The sequence below is a fragment of the Hypomesus transpacificus genome, chromosome 15, assembly GCF_021917145.1.
Source record: "Hypomesus transpacificus isolate Combined female chromosome 15, fHypTra1, whole genome shotgun sequence".
In the NCBI taxonomy this organism is placed as follows: domain Eukaryota; kingdom Metazoa; phylum Chordata; class Actinopteri; order Osmeriformes; family Osmeridae; genus Hypomesus; species Hypomesus transpacificus.
The window spans coordinates 13,924,677-13,947,159 of NC_061074.1; the positions used below are offsets into that span (position 1 = coordinate 13,924,677).

The 22,483-nt window shown below is 44.9% G+C and overlaps 1 protein-coding gene across 1 annotated transcript in view; it reads left to right on the plus strand.

Moving 5' to 3' along the window:
- nbeab (neurobeachin b) overlaps window positions 1–22,483 on the plus strand; it is a 139,253-nt gene that overhangs the window by 14,154 nt on the left and 102,616 nt on the right. The window contains exons 2-12 of the mRNA XM_047035687.1: window positions 8,474–8,705; window positions 10,468–10,568; window positions 10,876–10,971; window positions 11,284–11,405; window positions 12,860–12,986; window positions 14,211–14,330; window positions 15,089–15,235; window positions 18,955–19,152; window positions 19,291–19,424; window positions 20,940–21,048; window positions 22,210–22,362. Coding sequence (XP_046891643.1) covers window positions 8,474–8,705; window positions 10,468–10,568; window positions 10,876–10,971; window positions 11,284–11,405; window positions 12,860–12,986; window positions 14,211–14,330; window positions 15,089–15,235; window positions 18,955–19,152; window positions 19,291–19,424; window positions 20,940–21,048; window positions 22,210–22,362 — 1,539 coding nt within the window. The remainder of the gene's footprint in view (window positions 1–8,473; window positions 8,706–10,467; window positions 10,569–10,875; window positions 10,972–11,283; window positions 11,406–12,859; window positions 12,987–14,210; window positions 14,331–15,088; window positions 15,236–18,954; window positions 19,153–19,290; window positions 19,425–20,939; window positions 21,049–22,209; window positions 22,363–22,483) is intronic.

A 22,483-nucleotide genomic window follows, 5' to 3' on the forward strand; every position in this document is an offset into this window, starting at 1 on the left:
AAGAAAAAGGCTTCAGCTCTTAACCGTCACAATCTGACTACAGAAGACCCCCTCTTCCCAGGATGTGCCCCCTGGTGTGTACTGTAGTACCTTCCTTCTTCCCTCGTGCCCCTGCTGTGTGGTTTGAACAACACAGTGCTTATCAGACTCCTGATGTGCCAGTAGTGGGAAAGATCAATCTGTCTGAATAAAAGTCTAGCTCTGCACAACCTTTTCTCAATAATGTGCCACAGTAATACTTAGTCTGTTTGAAGATAGCCTTTTTGTATGGCATTTTTCTTACTTCTCTTTGACATGGCTTTTTCACTGATGATTATGTTGGAGAAGCTGTGGTTGGTTAGTTTGTTTCCTTGTGCAACAGCCCCTAAGAAAGGTTATGTTTCTGTTTCTGCAGTCAACCATGTACAAACCCTAAGGAGAATGTATTTTGCATCACTCTACTCAGAGTGAAGCTATTTTTATGTTGTGTAATATTTATTTTAAGAAGCTATTTTAAGTTGCTGCAGGTGAGCTGGGATCCACAGTGACATACTGTAGCATTCTGATCATGCAGCTGAAATGGGAAGTGACCCTGTATCTTATAGCACAGCACCAGGAACTAAGGCTGTTAACTCTACAATATCCTCTCTTCACAACAGGTGCCATATCTGTAGACATTGAAGGCATTTCCATTCTCTAAGCAGCTAGTTGACTTCATCCAAGTTTTGGATGAAGTATCAAAACTGTTAGGCGATTGTTTCCTGTTGCCTTCCTGTTATTGGCAGGTAGGAGGAGTCAGTGGGTGTAGAGGCGTGTGGACGTAGCCCTCGGCCTCGCACGGATTCCTAAATGGGATGGAAATGAGGGCATCCTCTCTCAGTGGAGATGAGATCCTCGCTGCCATGACTACGTGGCTGTCCTGCCGTTTGTCCGCTGGCAGAGCGGTCCCCTCGTTCTCTCTGATCTGCAGCGTCGCTCCGCCAGACTTCCTGGTTTATTCCTCTCGCATGACAGCCTCTCCGTTTGTCAGGAGTATTTCCTGCAAGATTGGCTTTTTAATTTTCCCTCTTTCCCCCGTGGAGTAGCGAGGAACTGGCCCTGGCTCCTGTGTGACAGATCCAGGCATTCGAAGGCAGAGGCAGGGGGTTCAGAGAGGTGCAGACACATCACAGCACAGAGAATTGGACACCTTTGCAACTGTCCCAGCGCGGGGGGGGGGGGGGGGGGAGTAGCTAGGTATTAGGGGGAGTTAGTGTTCTCCCTGCTGGACCGTGCCTCTCTCCTGCAGAGATTTGCCTCACACGCTGTGGACGAGGTTAGCTAAAACGGTGTGATTAATTGGTGGAATTGAACAAAGGCAAAGTGGTCTCTTACGCTCTACTAAAGTGCCCTGTTAAAAAAGACAGCCGGGATTATTGGGCTTTGATCTGCCTTTACTAAATACAGCATGTCGGTTTTATCAGCCTGGTGCTTTTATGTTGGTAACTGGCTTCTGATGAAAGGACTGTGTGTTCACTGGCTTTCCAACATGACAGTGCAGTGCATCGAATATGAGGGCAGACAGAAGAGTAGATTTGAGATGCTATACTTAAGCCTTTTTAGGTGCATGTTAATTGTTCGCTGAAGTCTTGCTGTCCTGGGGAGATGCTGGGCCATTCTGAACGAGATCCCAGCAGTGTCAGTGCGGGAGGGGAGGAGCTGTCCATAGTGCTGAAACCTGGGGTACAGACTGAGATAGCAGCTCTGTCACTGCATCGTGTATCGCTCTCTTATAAGCCCTAGTGCTGTGTCGCTGCGCCTGCATAGTAAGGTGTGCTCTGTTCAGTTTATTCCACAATCAGCCGGGAATTTTAGGAGGCTTTAGTGTCATCAAAGCCAGTAAATCCTCTCTATTCAATTCAGATGGAATCCTATGCTTGTTGTTTTATTTGAATCATGCGCATTTGTAAATCACCTGCCTGAAGACCATGTTATTCAGTTTGGGTTAGGGTTAGATAAATAGCGTAGTCTGGGCCTTTTGGGGTTTGCCATACTTCATTTTCTTGTGATTTATTAGCGCTGGTAGAGGGTGACGATCCCCCACTCTCCCTGGTTGGGCCATTGGTATTCAGAACATGCTGCTCTGCTGCAGCGAGGAACTGTTCTCTTCCTCTTAAATACACCACAAATTGCTTTCTTGAACTTGCAAAGGGACTACTGATTTGATAAAAGATATAACTTTCAGTTTAAATTCAAATAATTGCTGCAACCAAATATGTTTAAAACAACACTCCAGCTTTGTTCCTTGGAGACTTGGAATGAGAGAGTTCCATGAGAGTTACCATAAAGACTGTAGAAAGAGAAGGGGTCTGAAGACTTTCTCTGACCTCCTCTGCCTGTGTTGGGAGATTCTGCTTCCTGTGTCTGAGGCTTCTGCTTCCTGTGTCTGGGGCTTCTGCTTCCTGTGTCTGGGGCTTCTGCTTCCTGTGTCTGGAGCTTCTGCTTCCTGTGTCTGGGGCTTCTGCTTCCTGTGTCTGGAGCTTCTGCTTCCTGTGTCTGGGGCTTCTGCTTCCTGTGTCTGGGGCTTCTGCATCCTGTGTCTGGGGCTGTCTCATTATGGTTCTGCTGGGTTGTTGGATGTCTCACACCACAAGGTCATCCCGGTTCCCCGCCCACATGGCTTTCCTAAATGAGAAGCAGGACCCACCACACACACACCCACACACACACATGCACACACACATACCCAATACAGTCCTGTTTGCCATCTAGTCTTTGTGTTAGTTCTCAGTTTTTAGATATAGCATCACGTTTGCAGGTTTAAACAGCTCCTGCGAAGCATAATGATGTGATCTCACCTCCACCATCACAGCGGTATCTCATCTTGTTGAGACAATGTTGATTCCATTGACATCATTGAGTGTTGAATAATGTTGTTATGTATGTGGTAGGTTTCAGACATGACTCTCTCCAGGATGTGCATGTAGTCAGTCACCCGCCCTGCCACAACTAAGTACATAGTCTGTCATTATTGGAAAGCTACCTCATGAAATGAAAGCTGTCTAGGTATATCACCTAGCAGGCGAAACAGAAATGCTGTGTAATCCTGTGATTGTAGTGACAGGCATCCTGCTCTAATCCCACACAACACATTGTAGGTATGAGTCCCTTGTCAGTAGCCTGGGGAGCATTAGTCTCACACATACTCTTAAATGCACTGTCACACACTCTCACACACACTCTCACACACATTCTCACACACACACATCTCCAAGAAGCCCCCTATGAGGTGTGTAATTGGGCTGAGGCAGGTGTTAATGAAAATGAGACTGCAGGCTGGGAAGCCTGCCAATTATTCTTAGAATAATGTAATGCTCTTATATTTAATACAAGAGATGTATAGTTGAAGGAGTATTATTCTCAAACACCTGTACTGTATGTTACAGTACACCATCGACATCACTGCAGAGAGAGCTTGGGTTGATCTTTCACGCATTGTTAGGAGTTGCATTGAAGAAGAGAAATGTTCAAAACCAGTCCGACAGACAAGGCACCTGATGGATCTATCCAGACTGTTGTTCTCCTGTTGCTCAATCACAGTCCAGTCACATGATGGGAGTTAGCCTGTAATTCCTATCACATAGTCCTTATTTTCTCTGGGTGCTTACTGGCAAGCTTAAACTAAGCTCTTCAAACATATTCAATTGTTTTGACTTCCTGTTTACATTCTGTCAATGCAAACGACAGTGAACAAAATCTTCCATAACACGGCCGCTGTACCTAACAAAGTATCTAACAAAGTTCTAACAAAGTTACAGTTAAATAATTGTTTACACAACCAGCATTACTTTACTCTGTAGTTCAGATTTTTGGTTATAGAACACTGGCTACAGTGAAGGTAAACTGGTTACAGCTAGCATGATAGTTCCTGGTTATAATGGTTACAGCTGACAGGATAGTAACATGAGAGAATGGCTTCTCTTCAGAATGTATTGTGCATGTCACAACAACTGTCATTGTTTGATTGTACAGTGCTTTGTAGGTGTGCAAGTTAGCCAGATAGAGCCATGGAATCCCAACACTAAATATGTAATGGGTCTAGGAGGTACGATAAGATTGAACATGTTTCTTTAGACTAGTTTCACTTCTCACAATATTCATATTAAACTATGGGAAGGATGTTCTTCACCTCAGTTCCTCCCTACTCTCCAGGGAGATCTTCGGCACATAGCATTCACCATAACCAGCACCACAGTAAATAGGACATCACTTCTATTTATTTTCACCCAATTTAGTGGCCAGTGTTGGCTTGCCTTGGAAACCGTCTCAAGTCCAATCTCTGCTGCCTGTCACCATGGCGACGGTGAGTCTCTAGCCCAGCCTATTCAGAAGAGCAGAGATTGGAGGAAGTCTTCAGAGCTCACAGGCAGCCATGCTAATTCCCAGCCTTGCAGTCTGTGGTAAAGGATGCCATGACTTGGAAGACACCTCTGAAATTCATGTAAGAATAAACACGGCCATTTGCTTTCACCTGTATTATTTTGGTGTCAGAGATTTTGAAATGATTTTATGATGGACAGCAATTTCTCAGATTCAGACACATGCATCTTGAATGGTCTAACCACACAGGTATTTCTGCTAAGCTCTCAGCAGTGTTGGGCTCCTCCATGTAACATCATCACCACCCTACCCTACACACCCTACACACCCTACACACCCTTAACACACTAAACACCCTACACACCCTCAACACACTAAACACCCTCAACCTCCAGAAACTTCTCTCTCACAACAATGTTACCCATCTGCAATGGGCTTGTGGGCTGTCCAGTGAAACTCTGATGAATTTAGACAGTGTATACTGTAATCAGTGTCTGAGGACACAATGATGACTTTGGTTTGTGGGGGAGGGGCTTGTACCCTGAAATTCAGTCTCTCTCAAGAATGTGGCTATAAATCATAATCAAATAGAATGACTGGCATGCTCACAGTTGTGCTGTGTATAAGATAACAATTAAGGAAATTGATCAGTTAAACAAATTTAAATGATAATAACAAATGGTCTGTATTATGTTGGCTTTATATGGACAAGAACTACAAAAGATTATGACTTGTCTCTACCATACTCATTTCAATTATGCACTCTAGCTACTGTGATACAAAATTGTATTTCTTTTCATAATCCCTAACTGAATCCTTAATTGAAATAATATGATTAGGTAATTCCACAGGAGTTAGGTCTGCTCCTCTCTGGGGAGTAGAGAAATATATATCTTTTCTCCTGTCTGCAACCCCCAGATTAAAGTCCCAATGCAGATACTTTCATAATTTGAAAGGCAAACATTGTTGGCAGTTTAATTTGCTCTTCTGCCACTTCTGTCCTAACAGTGTCAGAACGTGTGTCACATGGTAATGCACACACATTTACTTTACATTTGCACGTCTTTGATGCTGTATAGAAAGCAGAATTCCTATTTTACATGGAGGCCATTCGCAATCTGTTTGCATTCGTATACTATTGTAAATACCACGTTCCCCTTTACATGCAAATTGTGGCAGAGTGTACAGGGACCGATAGTGCTTAAGCTGACACTAGACCCCCTGAATGACAAGCCATCTCCTGACAGAACTCCAGATCAGCCTTGATTCACTTCCAGCCCTGGGGGGAGGCTTCAGACTGGGCCTGCTTTGTTTGATGCTCATCACTGTGCCGGGACTGGAGATGCAAGAGAACATCCCAATCCTCAGCTCACACTGAATCTATTTCCATTGCTGCAGACTTGCCAAGATCTGCCATTTATGTAATCCATGTGCTCCCATCGCTCTGCTCTCCATAGTCCACGATGGGTGCCTTAGGGAGCCTTAGTAGTTTACTGAGCTGTCTACTTAGAAACATCAGTTACCTCCTGTTCTGTCCAGGCAGGGTACACCTGGATACAAGATTGCATGTGTAATCTGAATAGTCTGGCACTGGCATACAGAGAATCAGCTTCAGAAATATCCATCAATATGGTTTGTTCAAATTAAAGTAGTAGGAAAATGTTTTGTTTGCAGTGCTTCTCTCTCTTTGAATCAATCTGAGAAACGTCCTAAAGATGCGATTGTGGAGAATAAAACACAATGTTTCTGAATGAGACCGAATTGATCTCTGTGGTCTCTAGAGAAATTATTTGGTTATTGATCGTTATTAGTTGCCAATATGCAATAGACATAATATCCGTTTGATAATATTTCACTGCAGCAATATCTTGTACAATATTTTGGGCATCATGGCTTTGGCCTTTTGTAGAATTTTTTTGACAAGATCCTACTGTGTAAGCAGACATGCAGTGCAGTTTGTACTTAAAAATATTTATGCATTTAGCAGAAACACATCCAGAATGACATGCAAATAATGCTCACAGAAAGTCCAGCAGTAAAAACTGTATTTTGGTGGTCAGAGTTAAGGAATAATCTGTACCATTCACATTGCAAAGTAACTACAGCTCAGCTGAAAGGTGCAACAGGAATAATATCTCAACGACGGTACAACTATAACATCTAAACGATTGCATTAGTGCAGTGCACCAAAAGCGAAGCCATATCTGAATCATTTTATGGGTGCTCTCTCTTACGAGACAGTGGCCTAACAGGATGTCAAATAGAACATGCAGAAAATAGACTGATTGGCAAATATTAGCCTACTGAAGTAGTATGTATTTCTAAATTCTGCCCTAAGGCAAAGCGAATCCTTAACATCCAGCCTTCACATCTACTGCGTTCATGACATGGGAAAACCACACTAACTGTTTGATTTAATATACACAGACAAACAGTTATATGTCATTAAGTTGTTACCATTGATTATATGGCCTAAGTGAGATGGCTGAAGTGGTATTCATAATGGGTAGTGATTACTCTAAAACACTGAGAGCTTCCTTCTTGCTGTGGTGATCTGCGTATAATCTGTGATTTGATGTCTTCATTTACCACTTGTAGCACAATGGGGTAAATGACTGGGAATATCTAATTAAACTCCTCCTCCAAACAGTGCCTATCTGGCAGCCTGTGAAGAAAGAGATGAATAGAAGGACAGGAGGGATGGAAGATCTCAGCCCACATCTCCTGTGCTCCACTGCAGTCTGCCCAGATTTAGCTGGAAAAGTATTTAACTAAGCCACATAAAAAATGTCTTAGAAAAACAAAATTACACATGCATTTGAAATCCACAGACATGGTGAGACGAAAACTGGATATCGTATTGGCTTGGAAAGTAGGCAGTGGAGTCCAGTTGAAGCACTGCTAGGGACATAGACTAGCTTTGTGTTGAATAATGAGATGGCCTTTTAACACTTCAATGATTCACCTCATTTGTTCAACAGCTTGTTAATGGTGGGGATAATAACTAACACTAGGAGATGCCATCACAAGCCACAGACAGTGCAGACACTGCTTAGTAAAGACATACCAGGGAAGTGAAATGAAAATCTCCATACAAAACCCTGTCAAACCCTTTTCCTGGAGAGAAACCCCCATCCCGTCATTGGTTTACACTCCAACCCTGCTCCTGAAGTGCTACCCTCTTGTAGGATTAACTAGCTGATTGACAAGCTGAGTCGTGTTTGTTAGCTGGGGTTGGAGTTTTAAACCTACAGGAGGACAGATCTCCAGGAGCAGGGTTGGCAAGATTGCATTTGCATTTCATCTTCCTCTGATGTTTTTGGAATGACAAGAAGAAAGTGGTGGTTGGGAGAGAAGGAGATCTGCAGGGTTAGGTAGATAGAGAAGAGGCAATGAAGGAGATGAGGACTCTGGCAGTCTGTTCCCCTTTGCATCACTGTTAACATAGCTTCTATATTTAGTAAAGGACTTGTTAGTGCATGCTGTGGTTTTATGGCGGTTGTCTCCACAGCCTGGGCGCTGATCCGCTTCAGACTGCACATTACTCTCTCCTCACCTCATAAGCTTACAAGATGTGGAGCCCCGCGTTATCATTTGTTATTGGCTCACTGAACATTGCGGCTGTGCGGTCGACAGATATCTGCAGTCCTTGTCTGGGTCTAAGCCAGAGAAGGTTATATGAACACATCTTTGGAACTAATCAGGCTACTGCATTCCATGGAGGTTTTTGGCCTGCTCTCCAGTGGCCCTGACAATCTTCAGTCAGGATGACCTGCCTCTGTGTGCTGTTCAATGCCTTAAGGGCCAGTTTCATGCTTGAGGAGCTTTCTCGTATAGCGTAATCACTTGTTTGCTATTGGGCTTTTTTTGGGCATTGCAACTTTGGTGTGACTCAAAACAATGAAGCGTTTGTAGGCACTTACTGTATCTCCACTTTCAAGCCGACATCTGATTTAACATTTGGCTTTCAGTGCATGTGATTTTCAGGGATGCTTAGCAATGCAATCACATTATCAAAGAGCCTTGCCAATCTGAAGAAAATGCTTTAACATTTTTTATCTCTGCTTTTCTCCACTTTTCCTCTCCCACCACCTCCCCCTTCCCTATCCCCTCACCCTCTGCTGTGAACCGGCAGCTGGTGGGTGGGGAGTTTGACCTGGAGATGAACTTCATCATCCAGGAAGCAGAGAGCATTGGCTGTATGGTGGAGCTGCTGGAACCCTGTGATGTCACCTGCCAGGCTGAGATCTGGAGCATGTTCACAGCCATCCTGCGGAAGAGTGTCCGCAACCTTCAGACCAGCACAGAGGTGGGCCTGATCCAGAGCGTGCTGCTCAAGATGAACTCTGTGAACGACATGATTGCAGGTATGGTGGGAGGCTTGTCCTTGGGAATATCAGGCCAATGTCAGCTACAGCTACACTTTCCTTCAGTATTCCTTTTGTGCTCTTTTCTGTACATCAATGGAGAATGTTATGCAACAGCCATGTAGTATGAGTCAGCAGGTTTTTTAAAAAACTGAAAGGGAATGTGTCACACTGTAATGTGTTTTCCCTTGTTTTTTTTTCACTGGCTTTTATGCATCAGAATTCAAACATTTGAGCATTTGTTTTGTAATCTCCTCCAGTGATAACTGGGAGACAGGTGGCTGAGCGGTTAGGGAATCGGACTAGTAATCAGAAGGTTGCCAGTTCGATTGCCAGCCATGCAATATGAGGTGTCCTTGGGAAAGGCACTTCACCCTACTTGCCTTGAGGGAATGTCCCTGTACTTACTGTAAGTCGCTCTGGAAAAGAGTGTCTGCTAAATGACTAATTGTAAATACCTATGACTAGTTCCACTCAAGTGGACTGAATATTGGGTCGGTGTGATAACCCAGTCACGAACCTTGCTACCTAGCCAGGTGCTTAACAAGACTGCACAGTACTGTGTGTTTTAAGTTGATGTTTTAAACATAATTGAAATTCATCTGGATTAAGAAAGATGAAAAAGATTAGGGCAGAGGTTTTGAAACCGTAGACCTCACTAAAATATAATCTCATGGTAATTTCTATTGTGCCATCCACTTAACTTGTTGACAAGTTTTAGGCAGTTGAGTACAAATTCTGTAAAGCAAGAATGCTTTCAAAAACAGAAATGTTAATAGTTTATTCTTTATCAATTGACCCATTGCAAAGAAACAAGCTACTTATACTGCATTAACAAGGTCTCACCCAGGCAAACATTTCAAGGCAGACAGGGCTTCCAGTTGTGCTATCCAAGCTCTTTTGAAGAGGCACAAACCAACGAGTAATGTTGAGGACTGTAAATGCAGTGGTCGTGCAGCAGATGAAAGACTCTCATCATCTAACAGTCATACTTACCTCCCTTCGCAAAAGGAAGACATCCAGCAGTTTCATCAGCTCGGTATTGGCAGAAACGAGAGAGATATCCATCTACTGTCTGGAGAAGTCTAGTCAGAAGTGGTATTCATGGCACAATTGCGTAAAAAAAAGGTGGAACCAAGACCAAGTGACTGATCTCTGCACAAAAACAAATGAACTGGGGTGCAGAATGTCTTTGGGATCCCAGGACAGATGTGCCAAGATTGGAATTATTTGGCTGTAGCAGAAGGCAGTTTGTTCATGACAAATATCAAAAACCCATTAGCCATTAGACGGCTGCGTGACCACAGAGCGGCTGTATGATTGTGTCCTATAAAGTGAAGGGAAAAATCTCATCAGTCATGGTGTGTTTTATTATGAAATTGAATGGCGGTTAAGATTGTAGAGAACTTATTATATTAAATTCCATTTGAGATGAAATATAATGATATAATTATGCTCTTCTCCGCTGTGGAAATAAGCATTACTGTATGCTCTGCCTCTCAGTAATCCCCTCCTATGTTCTGTTTTAATGGGTTAAAATGATGGTCTAATAAGCCTTATATGGTAAACATATATAACACCTTACTCTTGTGTAGATAGCTCATCAAATAAAGACATCTCTCTTCCATTTTACATGAGGGAATCCTTCACAGTCCTAGGATACCATCCTACCTCAACATCATAATCAATGAAGGCGGAAGTTTACTGTATTATATCTTACACTTCTACGACTTCTTGTTGTACCAACCTCATGTTGCCGTAGATCTGTTGGTGGACCTGCTGGGCGTGCTGGCCAGCTACAGCATCACAGTGAAGGAGCTGAAACTGCTCTTCAGCATGCTGCGAGGAGAGGGGGGCGTGTGGGTGAGTGATGGCAGGGACCGGAGGGTGTGTGTTGGGCACAATGAGGGGACAGCCCCGGCTGTGACAGGGACACCTGTCTGCCCCTCAGACTCACGAAGACTTTCATCTGTTTTGTTTCGCACTGCTATTGACATGCGGCCATTAGGGGAGAGTTCACAGAGAGTTTATTGACTCTGTGGCAGAGGTGGGGAGATGTTGCAAGACCATTTTTTAAAGAGATTTTTTTTGTCTTGCGTTTTAGAATCCTCTCTTTTTGTGTTTGATGAACAATTCGGACACGTGGTCTCCATCTCATCTTCTCCCTCAGCCAAAGCATGCAGTCAAGCTGCTGGCAGTGCTGAACCAGATGCCCCAGAGACATGGCCCGGACACCTTCTTCAGCTTCCCTGGTCGCAGCGCAGCGGTAAGTCTGCCTCAGTCTTCTACCTGCTCTGCCCTTGGCTGCCTCTGAGGTAGTAGACCTATCATCCACTCAGATAATGAATAGATTTCGAGCCGTGGTGAAAAGCTATTACAAACTATAAGTGATTCTATGAATGGTGGAATGTGAATTCCAAATTGAGAATGTTCTAGAATTCTTAGCTTCCAGTTGTGTGACTACTGCCATAGAATATTCATTACTGGTTAACTTGACACCACTTACAGCTGACTGTTCATGATATTCCTTAAAAAATACAGTAACCACCAAACGTGTTTTTTTTTTTCTTTTCTTCAGGCCATTGCTCTGCCTCCTATAGCTAAGTGGCCTTATCAAAACGGGTTTACTCTCAACACATGGTTCCAGATGGACCCTATAAACAACATTAATGTAGATAAAGACAAACCATATCTTTACTGGTGAGTGGGAAACATGGATATACTTTATTCTATTATATTTTAGGCATGACTGTGCTGGCTGGTGTAGACAGTATCAGAGCAGGATCATTTGGGGGAGGCTCCATGAAAACAAGGATTCATTTAGTTTTTATTGTTTGACATACAGAGCCCATGTCCAGGCTTGTGGGTAATTAGATTAGATCAATAGCCCAGAAGTGCTGTGTTTATGGCCCGCTGTGCAGGCTATCAGGAAGGGAGTCCCTGAGAGACAAGCAGGGGAGGAGAAAGGGTAGGTGGAGGGAAAAAGTGGGTGGGAAAGAAGGAACAACAGAGATGTGTGTGAAAGTTGAAACTGGAGTGGGATAAATAACCAGAGGGAAAAAAGTTATCATTAATTAGTCAGAAACTATAATTCCCCAACTGTGAGGACGTCATGGTTTGTGTTGGCTGTCAAGCTTATATCACCAGAGAAGGACTTACTTTTTGTATCAAACCAAGCCGACTGGCTCACGCCAAACCAAGTGATTTGTATTCGAGTGCTATTAGTACAAATTGGAAATTCATGTGCCACAGCGCTCACATTGTTAGCTAGTTACAAAACAGGCTTGATTTGCTGTGTTAATCCTGGTTGTGCAGTGCTGAGCAGCCGTAGGGAGGCACATGAAAGCAGCAAGGCCCACAGAGGATGCTGCTCTATCTGGCTGCCTGCAAGAGTCTGCAGCCTTCTTCATTCTACTGCAAAGAGAGAGACAGTGTGAGAGTAATGACCACAGGTCCCCTGACAGCACAGCTATCTGACTTCTGTGGTCCCCAGGTCTGGGACAGCATCTTATCTCCCTCTAGCCCTGCTAACATCCATTTTCCCAAGTCCCAGTCTTGATCAGCACCGTTAAAGCAGCTAATGTGTTGTTTCACTCGATCCTACCAGGGAGTCTTTGGAGAGGGTAGCACAGAGTGTGTGGGCAGATAGTGGGTGGGCATCAGAGTAAAGAGCTTGTCCACCAGAGTTCAGAATATATAGAGAACTGTTGAGTGGGTTGGTGTGTACGAGTGGATTGGTGTGTAAGTGGGGGTTGATGTGTACAAGCAGGTTGGTGTGTGAGATGAAGGTAGAGGACAGACTCCAATGTGACTCACATTAGAGCCTTTTTTTAATTGCCTTTTTCATGGTCCATTTTGACAGTTTTCGGTTTATCAGTACTGTTTTTGCTTTAACTCATGTTTCAGTAGGCATCCAGTTGGCATCTAATTGCTCTTCAATTTTGTTCAAATTTGAGTGAGCGTAGTTACATGCGGGAATGAAAATATCCAAAGCCACTTTAAGATGTATTAACGTCTTAAGTACTGAGACTGTGGGCAAGTTAGGCTTGCCAATCATAATCCTCGTATACACACTTAACTAAATGTACTTTAGATATATACATGCTTTCTTGCTGACAAATGAATACATATTTTGACTTATTCCCCATTTACAGCTTTCGCACAAGCAAAGGAATTGGCTACTCTGCACATTTTGTTGGCAACTGCTTGATTGTGACATCGCTCAAGTCTAAAGGCAAAGGTTTCCAGCACTGCGTGAAATATGACTTTCAGCCAAGGAAGGTAAGTGTGCTGCTTGTTAATCACAGTGTTACTGGATATATGTTTAAAAAGACGGTTTGCAGTTAAACATCACAACTTTTCTGACAAAAATCTGTCAAAATGAAGCCCCTCCTTCCAGTATTTAATTGCCAGACATATTTTATTACTGACGTACTTTAATCCAACACATGCTACAGCTGCTCCCACTCCACAGTAGAGAGCCTTTTGTCCGACTGTGTACCTCTAGGCAGACAGTAGTCTGGTGGACAGTAAGGGAGACCTCATTGTATCTTATCAATCTGCATCTAGTGATAAACTGCCTGGGAGCTTCATCAAAACTGAGGGTTAACGTGAGGGTTAAAGTGATTTAATGTATTATTTTTTTATTATTGTTGCCAAGCAGCTTGCAAACCGTCCAATTGACTATAATAATGTTGTCTACTCCATGCCGTATGTGAGTGCACAGCTACAGTACTCCATGCAGTATGTGAGTGCACAGTTACAGTATCATAGGATTGAGAAGGACACCCTCACAAGCTCGTGTTATGAGACTCCAAATGCAAATACAATAGACAGCATTGAGGAACCCTATTCACATGGTGGGGCTTAGCATATTGTGTTTGCTTTTATGGCTGGAGTGGTTCTGGGGCTTTGCCTGATCTGCTGCGTCCTGTATCGCCGGCCAGCAGCAGGTCTGGTTCTGCATATCAATAGCGTGAGAGGAGAAGCGGCACAGAAAAAAACAATGGCAACACAAAACCTGCTTGCAAACTAGTGTGTTATCCTGTTGAGGGCTAACCTCTGCTTCGCATGCATAGCAGGCTTCCGATTACTTTTCTCTCTTTAGCCTAGGAGATTACTCAGAAGACTCTGTTACAGAATGTTCCCTACAGGATAACTGATCAGTGTTATTCTTCCCTACTACTCTGTCTTGCCCTGGTCTAGCTGGGTCTACTCTGGTCTAGCTGGGACAATCTTGTCTGTGTTTAGACAACTCCTCAGTCACTCCACAGGCCTTATATCAATGGTCAGCTGGAATAGGTTCCAAAGGTGCTGGCTGGCTCGTGGTTTTGCTTGAAACCAGCTCTGGTCTACATCTGAAAGTAAAGCAGACAGATCCAACAGATCCTGTCCCTAAGAAAATGTCATAACAAACTTAAAACTTGTATCACAGCTTGTATAAAACGATGAACGATTTGAATGTAATTGCTGCGAGTTTGATGTCAATTGTCTTGACTCCCCTAGTGGTACATGGTCAGCATCGTTCACATCTACAACCGCTGGAGGAACAGCGAGATCCGCTGTTATGTCAACGGACAGCTGGTCTCTTATGGCGACATGGCATGGCACGTCAACACAAATGACGTAAGGAACCTATGGCTAACACTTTCTGTGTTTTTTTGCCTCCTATGATGTTGATGTTTACCACTGTTTAATCATCCTCCAGAGAGTTAAACACTAAGATTAAACGTTCTCCAGCAGTGATCAATAACACAAATTAGTTTTCACCATTTTGGCGTACATTTCTCTTGGGGGCATGCATTTTATTTGAAAGCTTCAATTTGAAAACACATTTGTCCTTGAGATTAATAGAGAATGAGGAGTGGAGAAGATGTTACATCTGCAAAGTTAGAAAAAGATTGTTGTGGACATCCACCACCAAAGTAAGAGCCTCCAATCAGATCAAACTCACAAACTTCACAGCCTTAATCTCCCTCACCAGGACAGGGGCGCTGATTAACAGCGTGTACAGTCAGATCTGAGTGTCAGGATTTGTAAGTTGATGTCATAGAAAGTTTACTTTAGTCCTGGTTTATGCAGAAAATGGACATAACTGTTAAATATTAAATACATGCGCAGGGCTCTTTTTGCACTAGAGGGTAATTAATATGAAGCCCTACTCTTTCAGGCTTGGTTTTCTCTTGTGCAAACCGGTTCAGAATGCCCCCAGGGTGGGAGACTAGCCACCATGCCTCATCTTTATCATGCACACTGGTATTCATGTACATTTCTGTCTTAACTGACCTGCTACTCAACTGTCTTGGACGTTTGGATGCCATTTCTCCCTCCCACCTAGCCTGAGTCGAGGCCATGGCCTCTTCCCCTCTGTGTCCCTGTTGCAGAGCTATGATAAATGTTTCCTGGGGTCTTCGGAGACAGCGGACGCTAACAGAGTGTTCTGTGGACAGCTAGGGGCCATCTACGTGTTCAGTGAAGCGCTCAATCCGGCACAGATATTTGCAATTCATCAGCTAGGACCGGGCTATAAGGTATGTACTCGGCTGGCTAAATTAGATTACACGCAAGCAGCCTGCATTACCTATCAATCTGTGGAATCAATGCCGGCTTGGTGCAGCTCCCTGCCTTGTGTCTCTATCCTGAGAGCCATGCCATGCAGCTCAGATAAATGCCTGCATAAATTACCCTCTGCTCAGGAATGTAACGGTGAAGGCATGAGAGCATCCGCCACTGGCTCATACACTGCTGGGGCAGCTTTATCAGCTCCACCAGGTCTGAAACACGCAGGCTAACTCATAATTACCCCACTGCTTTTAGGAATGCTGGGCCATTAAAATATATTTACTTCTGGTTGTTTACCAAGTAAGAGCCTAGACTTCTCAGTAGAGGATGAAGTATTGTTTCTCAACTGATTTATTGTTTGCCGGAGACTAAATTAAGTTATTAATTATTATATTATTATTAATTATTAATCTTAATTTAATTAAGATTAAATATGCTATGTGTCTAACACGTGCAATTGAATGAACCGAAACTGTATCAGTGTACCTGTTCTTAGCCTAAATGTGGATATTAATATGTAAAAAAAAATCTGCACTATTTGTTGCTGTGTTGGAAGTGTCATGGCCAGCTCTCATTAGTCTGCTGTTTGTCTTTCAGTCCTGTCAGGTTAGTACCTCCCAGGCCTCACTGCCTGTCTGTGTATCTGACTACCAGAGATCATTTCCTCTAATTGATTTTCGAAGGTAATGAGGTAATGATGCTTAGTGTAAGAGAGAGTTAGAGAATGCCTCATTAAACTGTCTGCAGAGAGGGCTGTGCACCCCAGTGGCTCACTGGGCAGAGCACGTATCGTATGGGCTGAGGCGTTACCACAGAGAACTGGGTTCAATTTTAGCCCTTGGCTATATTTCTGCATGTCACCCCCCCCCCCCCCCCCCCCTCTCTCTCTCTCTCCCAGCTTTTCCGGTCCATCTCTACCCATCCCTATCCAATAAAGTGTTAATATAAAAGTAATTTATTAGGCCAGGGTAGCGAAGTCAACCTCCCACTCCCAATGTTGGGGTCTGTTCTTTTCATGGAGTCTTCTTTGTTTTAATCCCAAACAAAAGGACGTTTAGACGATTCCCTGAACGGAGGGTGACAGGTCAGTGCTGAGGTACATAAGAGCTCACACACAACAGGGTTGTGACTGCGATGCAGCTCTACACAACATTCAGCGCTCTACGAGCGCCTGGAGAGGGACACTGTCACTGGGCTCTCTCTGTAATAGCTGCTGACTTGCCGTTTCCCTTCTTAATTGTGGTTCCAGACCTTCGATTACAGAGCTAACGCGCCCCGATGTGATCCGCAGATTGCTTACAATAATGAAAGAGGTGTTCTGGGGAGGCAATTACCTCCTCTGATGAAGTTGTGAATGGGGCGCTCCTGGTGTAAGATGCCGAGGCCTCAGTGGTGCAGGCAGGTCAGGGAGTTGTCAGACGAGCGTGGTGATTGGATGGTTCATCCAGCGTCCTGTTCCAGGAAACAAGAGGCCTGTCTGTTCTAATCGGTGGAGCTGCCACGGAGAGGCTGATGGCACTGCAGCCAAGGCCTGGGCACAGGCATCCGCTGTGATCACCAGGCAGGCAGGCAGCCTGGGAGCTGTCTCCACCGAGGCACCACACATGATCAGGAGTGAGGATAACACATCGGGTCCCAGCACGACTGATTAACAGTATGGTACTGTCACCTTCCTAATACAGGACTGGACTGTCACCTTCCTAACACAGTACTGGACTGTCACCTTCCTAATACAGGACTGGACTGTCACCTTCCTAATACAGGACTGGACTGTCACCTTCCTAATACAGGACTGGACTGTCACCTTCCTAACACAGTACTGGACTGTCACCTTCCTAATACAGGACTGGACTGTCACCTTCCTAATACAGGACTGGACTGTCACCTTCCTAATACAGTACTGGACTGTCACCTTCCTAATACAGGACTGGACTGTCACCTTCCTAATACAGGACTGGACTGTCACCTTCCTAATACAGTACTGGACTGTCACCTTCCTAACACAGGACTGGACTGTCACCTTCCTAACACAGGACTGGACTGTCACCTTCCTAATACAGGACTGGACTGTCACCTTCCTAACACAGGACTGGACTGTCACCTTCCTAACATAGGACTGGACTGTCACCTCCCTAACACAGTACCAGACTGTCACCTTCCTAACATAGGACTGGACTGTCACCTCCCTAACACAGTACTGGACTGTCACCTCCCTAACACAGTACTGGACTGTCACCTCCCTAACACAGTACTGGACTGTCACCTCCCTAACACAGGACTGGACTGTCACCTTCCTAATACAGGACTGGACTGTCACCTTCCTAACACAGGACTGGACTGTCACCTTCCTAACATAGGACTGGACTGTCACCTCCCTAACACAGTACCAGACTGCCACCTTCCTAACATAGGACTGGACTGTCACCTCCCTAACACAGTACTGGACTGTCACCTCCCTAACACAGTACTGGACTGTCACCTCCCTAACACAGTACTGGACTGTCACCTCCCTAACACAGCACTGGACTGTCACCTCCCTAACACAACACTGGACTGCCTTAAGTTCAAGTGCGTTAGCATTGTGGGGGCCTCAGTGTCAATGTGTGATGAATGTTGCCACACATTTTCCCTGGTGCAATAAAGTGCAGTGTGACCTGGAACATGGCTGACTGCAGGAGGGACAATGAAGGTATGGTCTGACCCCCCCCCAAGAGAGAAGACTAATGTTATCTCTGAGAGAAACTGGCATAGAGGTCATTTCTGCAACCCAGCATCGCCTCACAATCTCAGCAGTGTCAGTCCGATGGAGATAGGCCAAGATAAAAGGTTCTTGTTTTGTTTTAATCTGTTTTATGTGACTAGCAAGCACACCGGGGTGGTAACCAATGACTGGAAATTAAGAATCAGTCCTGCATGTGTGCGTTTGAGCCCCTGAGCTAGTCTTCTGCTTCGGGGAGTTAGCCAGAGGGAAGCCCCCGGCATGGCTGGCTCCCAACACTGAGGTAAAGCCTTTTCCAACTGGGCTTTAATCCTGTTTTTGACTGCCTGGCCTGCCAGCTGAACCATTGGTTCTATAGGTAGTTGTTTAGCCCGACCCATGGGACCACAATGTTAACTGGGCCTAGTGCAAACTGGGGAAGGACTGGGGAGCCGGCTAGATCTCCACATAGCTTCTCGAGATTAGTGCAACTTGGCCCTGGGACCTTAAACCAGAAGAAGGTGACGATGTTGAGGTGTGTGGTTTATGATCTACTCTCCCCTGTATGCACAGTAGCATTTAGAAGGCATTATTGTAAATGATATTAAAGCTTTTATGACACATCAAAGGACATCATATTCCTTCAGCACATGGTATTTTCTGTCTCATCTGGCTTCTCACCTCAAACCGATATCCTCCATTTCCCGCTGGGGAGCTAGAAAGCCAAATATTAATTATTCATCTCCCCGGTGAGAGGGCTTGATGTGCCTCTGAAGCAATTCCACACAATGCATTATTTGCTTTATTTAAGTCTTGTCAACTGCCAAGATTTAATTGATTGAATGATGGATTAAGTTAAGGTGCGACAAGCCATTCGACATTATCGACAAGCAACATCAGTAGAATGATGTTATCACTCACTCTTCCTTGCTTTCTCTCTCTCCCTATCTTGCTCTCTTTTGCTCGCTCGCTCTCTCTCACTGTCTGCAGAGCACATTCAAGTTTAAGTCAGAGAGCGATATTCACCTGGCAGAGCACCATAAGCAGGTGCTATATGATGGGAAGCTGGCCAGCTCCATATCTTTCACTTACAACGCCAAGGCCACAGACGCTCAACTCTGCTTGGAGTCCTCACCCAAGGAGAACTCCTCCATCTTTGTTCATTCACCTCATGCCCTCATGCTTCAGGTGAGTCACCCACCTTTTCACTTCCTAGTCTAAGACACTTTGACTCTTTTAGACTGCTAATCTGGGAATTGTCTGTAATACAGTTTGTAACTGTTTTTTGTGTCTGCATCTGAGTGTTTTATTTGACCTCTCTACCAGGATGTGAAAGCCATCGTGACTCATTCCATCCACAGTGCCATCCACTCAATGGGTGGGATCCAGGTCCTGTTCCCTCTGTTTGCCCAGTTAGACTACCACCAGCCGAGCGACTGCCAGGTGGAGACCACTGTCTGGTGAGTACAGACGATTGTCCTGTTCAGACATTCACTCACCTTCCACCTCACCTCAATGTTCTTCAAGCACAGCAGATTGGACTACCATTTTAGTGTTCAGCACTTTGGGCCTCCGCCCCCCTCCCGGCCTGCATCCTCCTGGTCATCCTGAGATGGGTTGGGGTTTGACCCACTCTGGCCAAGCCCCCACTGTGCCTCGTATGCAATCAAAGCCCTGCTATAATCCTCTCTTAGTTCAGGCACAGGGGCCTGATTGGGGAAGTGTCTCTTTCCTTCTCTCCCTCTTGCTTTCCTTCTCCGCTTTTCTTTGCCCCTTAGTTTCTCCGTCTTTCTCCCTCCTCCCTCTCTCTCTCTTTCTCTCTCTCTCTCTCTTTCTCTCTCTCTCTCTCGCTCTCTCTCTCTCTCTCTCTCTCTCTCTCTCTCTCTCTGTCTCTCTCTGTCTCTCTCTCACACTCTCACACTCTCACTCTCTATCTCTCTCTCTCTCTCTTTCTAACTCTCTCTCTCTAACTCTCTCTCTCTAACTTTCCCTCTCCCTCTCTGTCTCTCTCTCTCTCTCTCCATCTCTCTCTCTCCATCTCTCCCTCTATTCCCCCCTCTCTCTCATCCTAGCCTTGTACGCCTGAGTGAGTGCCAGAAGCTTAGCAGCCCCAGCACAGCTTGCTTGACCAGGCTCTGAAAAGAGTGACTGTGGCTAAGCTACCTCTGTCGTTGGCCTCAACTTATCTTTCATAATTATTTAATCCTCTCAGTAAACTCCTGGTGACTGATGCTGCTCCTTCCTTGCCTTGTGGAACAGCTAGGGCCTTGCCAGCCATTATCAGCGATTTTTTACTGGATGAGGGTATGTGTTTGAGAGATATGAGCAGAAGAGTAATCTACTCACAGATGGTCACAGAGTTGGGCATTTTCCATCTGTGTCTGTGGCTCTACCTGGATTAATATCGCACAGGCTTCTGTCTGTGTGTGTGTCTCTGTGTGTGTGTGTGCGTGTCTGTGTGTGTGTGCATGTGAATGTGCACACGTGTGTTTGTGCAAAGTTGAGCCATGATTGTCAGAGCAGTGATTGTGTGCTTGTTATGCGGGCGGGTCTTGGAGAAGGGCTCACTGGAGGCTGTGAGGGAAAGCTGATTAGGCTATAAGCAAGCCCCACTGTTCAGCCAGTCAGACTCAGTCAAGATCTACTGAGGGAACCTGCAACAAAGAGACTCACCCATCCCAATGCAATATCATCTACGGCACCTCCCATTCTTTTCATCAGGAAAGTGTTCATTTTGGATAGAAGACAGATTAAGGAGCTGGGCTCGACTCCTCGGTCATTTGCTGACGTACCCAGTAAAGACCTTGAGTGAGCTCATCCTTCTGTCACATTGTCACCTTACTGTACAGCTTCTGATCCATTATTTAGTTATGTTTTCATTAGTATTGTTATCACAGAATGGAATTGTATTTGTGGTGCTTTTAACTACAGGACCGTATGTGTGTGTGTGAGTGACAGTGTGATTTGTGTTGCAGTGCCACCCTGCTGGCCTTCCTGGTGGAGCTACTGAAGAGCTCTGTGGCCATGCAGGAGCAGATGCTGGGAGGGAAGGGCTTCCTGGTGATTGGCTACCTCCTGGAGAAGGTACATGAAACACCTCATCTTCAGTATAACCACACAACATACAACCACACAGATGCGCAGAGAAAGGGGTTAGATACGGTTTAAGGTATTTCGATATGAGATATTTTCTACAGCTGATCAAGAGCCTAGTATACAGAATGTGGAAATATCATTCATGAGACTTGCCTTTGAAGGAGAACGATTTTATCTTCCCTCTCAATGAATGAAAATGTATCTGCTACCTTGAAATCAGTAGACACCCCAGCATGCCATGCAGTTCAGCTTTAAACGTAGAAATATTAAGCAACACATTGCTAAAATTGAATGATTCAAGTTCAAGTGGAGCATTGTGGCATGGATTAGATGGCATTTATTGAACAATTGAAGAAAACATTTTGTAGAGCTTCTTGTCTTCCTGTGCCTTTGACACTATGCATCTGTGTGGTGTGATAGTAGTATCCTCAGGGCCTGTCAGAGCAGCTTGACACCTCATCACCAGAACCCAGAAACCCAATAGAGGGCAGAACAGTAACACCCATCTATCTCTCTCTTTCTGCCTTTCTTAGCTTACTCTATCTCGCTTTTTCATTCTGTTTTGCCCTTTCTTTCTCTCTCCCACTCTCTCTTGCTCTCTCCCTTCCTCCATCACTCTTCGTTTCACTATTTTGGAATGCATTCTAACAGCTTGCTGGCTTCCCCGGAGTGCTAGCTGTTTTGCAACATTGAGAAATGACTCCACTTTGTCACTCAGTGGCTGTTTAGGGCCTTCAGCTGCTGCTAACTAAGAGCCAGTCAGTCACACCTGAGAGCTGATCTGGTTCATCCTCTCCTGCAGCCAACTTTCACACTTTTACATATCACGCCATCTGTTACAGATCAGTTTATGCCACATATTCCCCTCTTCTTCTCATTTCCTCCTCTCTCTTTTGTCGTTCCTCCTCCCTAATCCATGCACCTGAACAGGAGATGTCACATAAACAGTCATAGCAGGTCATATGAGGTCGGAACGGGAATACTTCAATGAAAGTACTTGAAACATAAACTCTCCCTGCAGATCCATGATACATGAAGTAGCATAATTTGGATTCGAATTTGGATAAATGAATGGATAGATTTTATGGATCGACTGATGGATAATCTGATAGGTTGATTGAATGATATCCCTGCGTCCTTGTCCACCAGTCATCGCGGGTCCACATAACCAGGGCGGTGCTGGAGCACTTCCTGTCCTTTGCTAAGTACCTGGACGGTCTGACGCACGGAGCCCCGCTGCTGAAGCAGCTGTGTGACCACATCCTGTTCAGCGCTGCCATCTGGATACACACCCCCGCCCAGGTGAGCGCTGCCCGCTTCTTCAGGTATGGTCGCATCCAGGCAGGCTGCTGCTGGCGTTCAGCTCCAAAACTGCAATCAAAACAAATGATTTGGTCTATCAGGGAGACTTTTATTGCAGAGA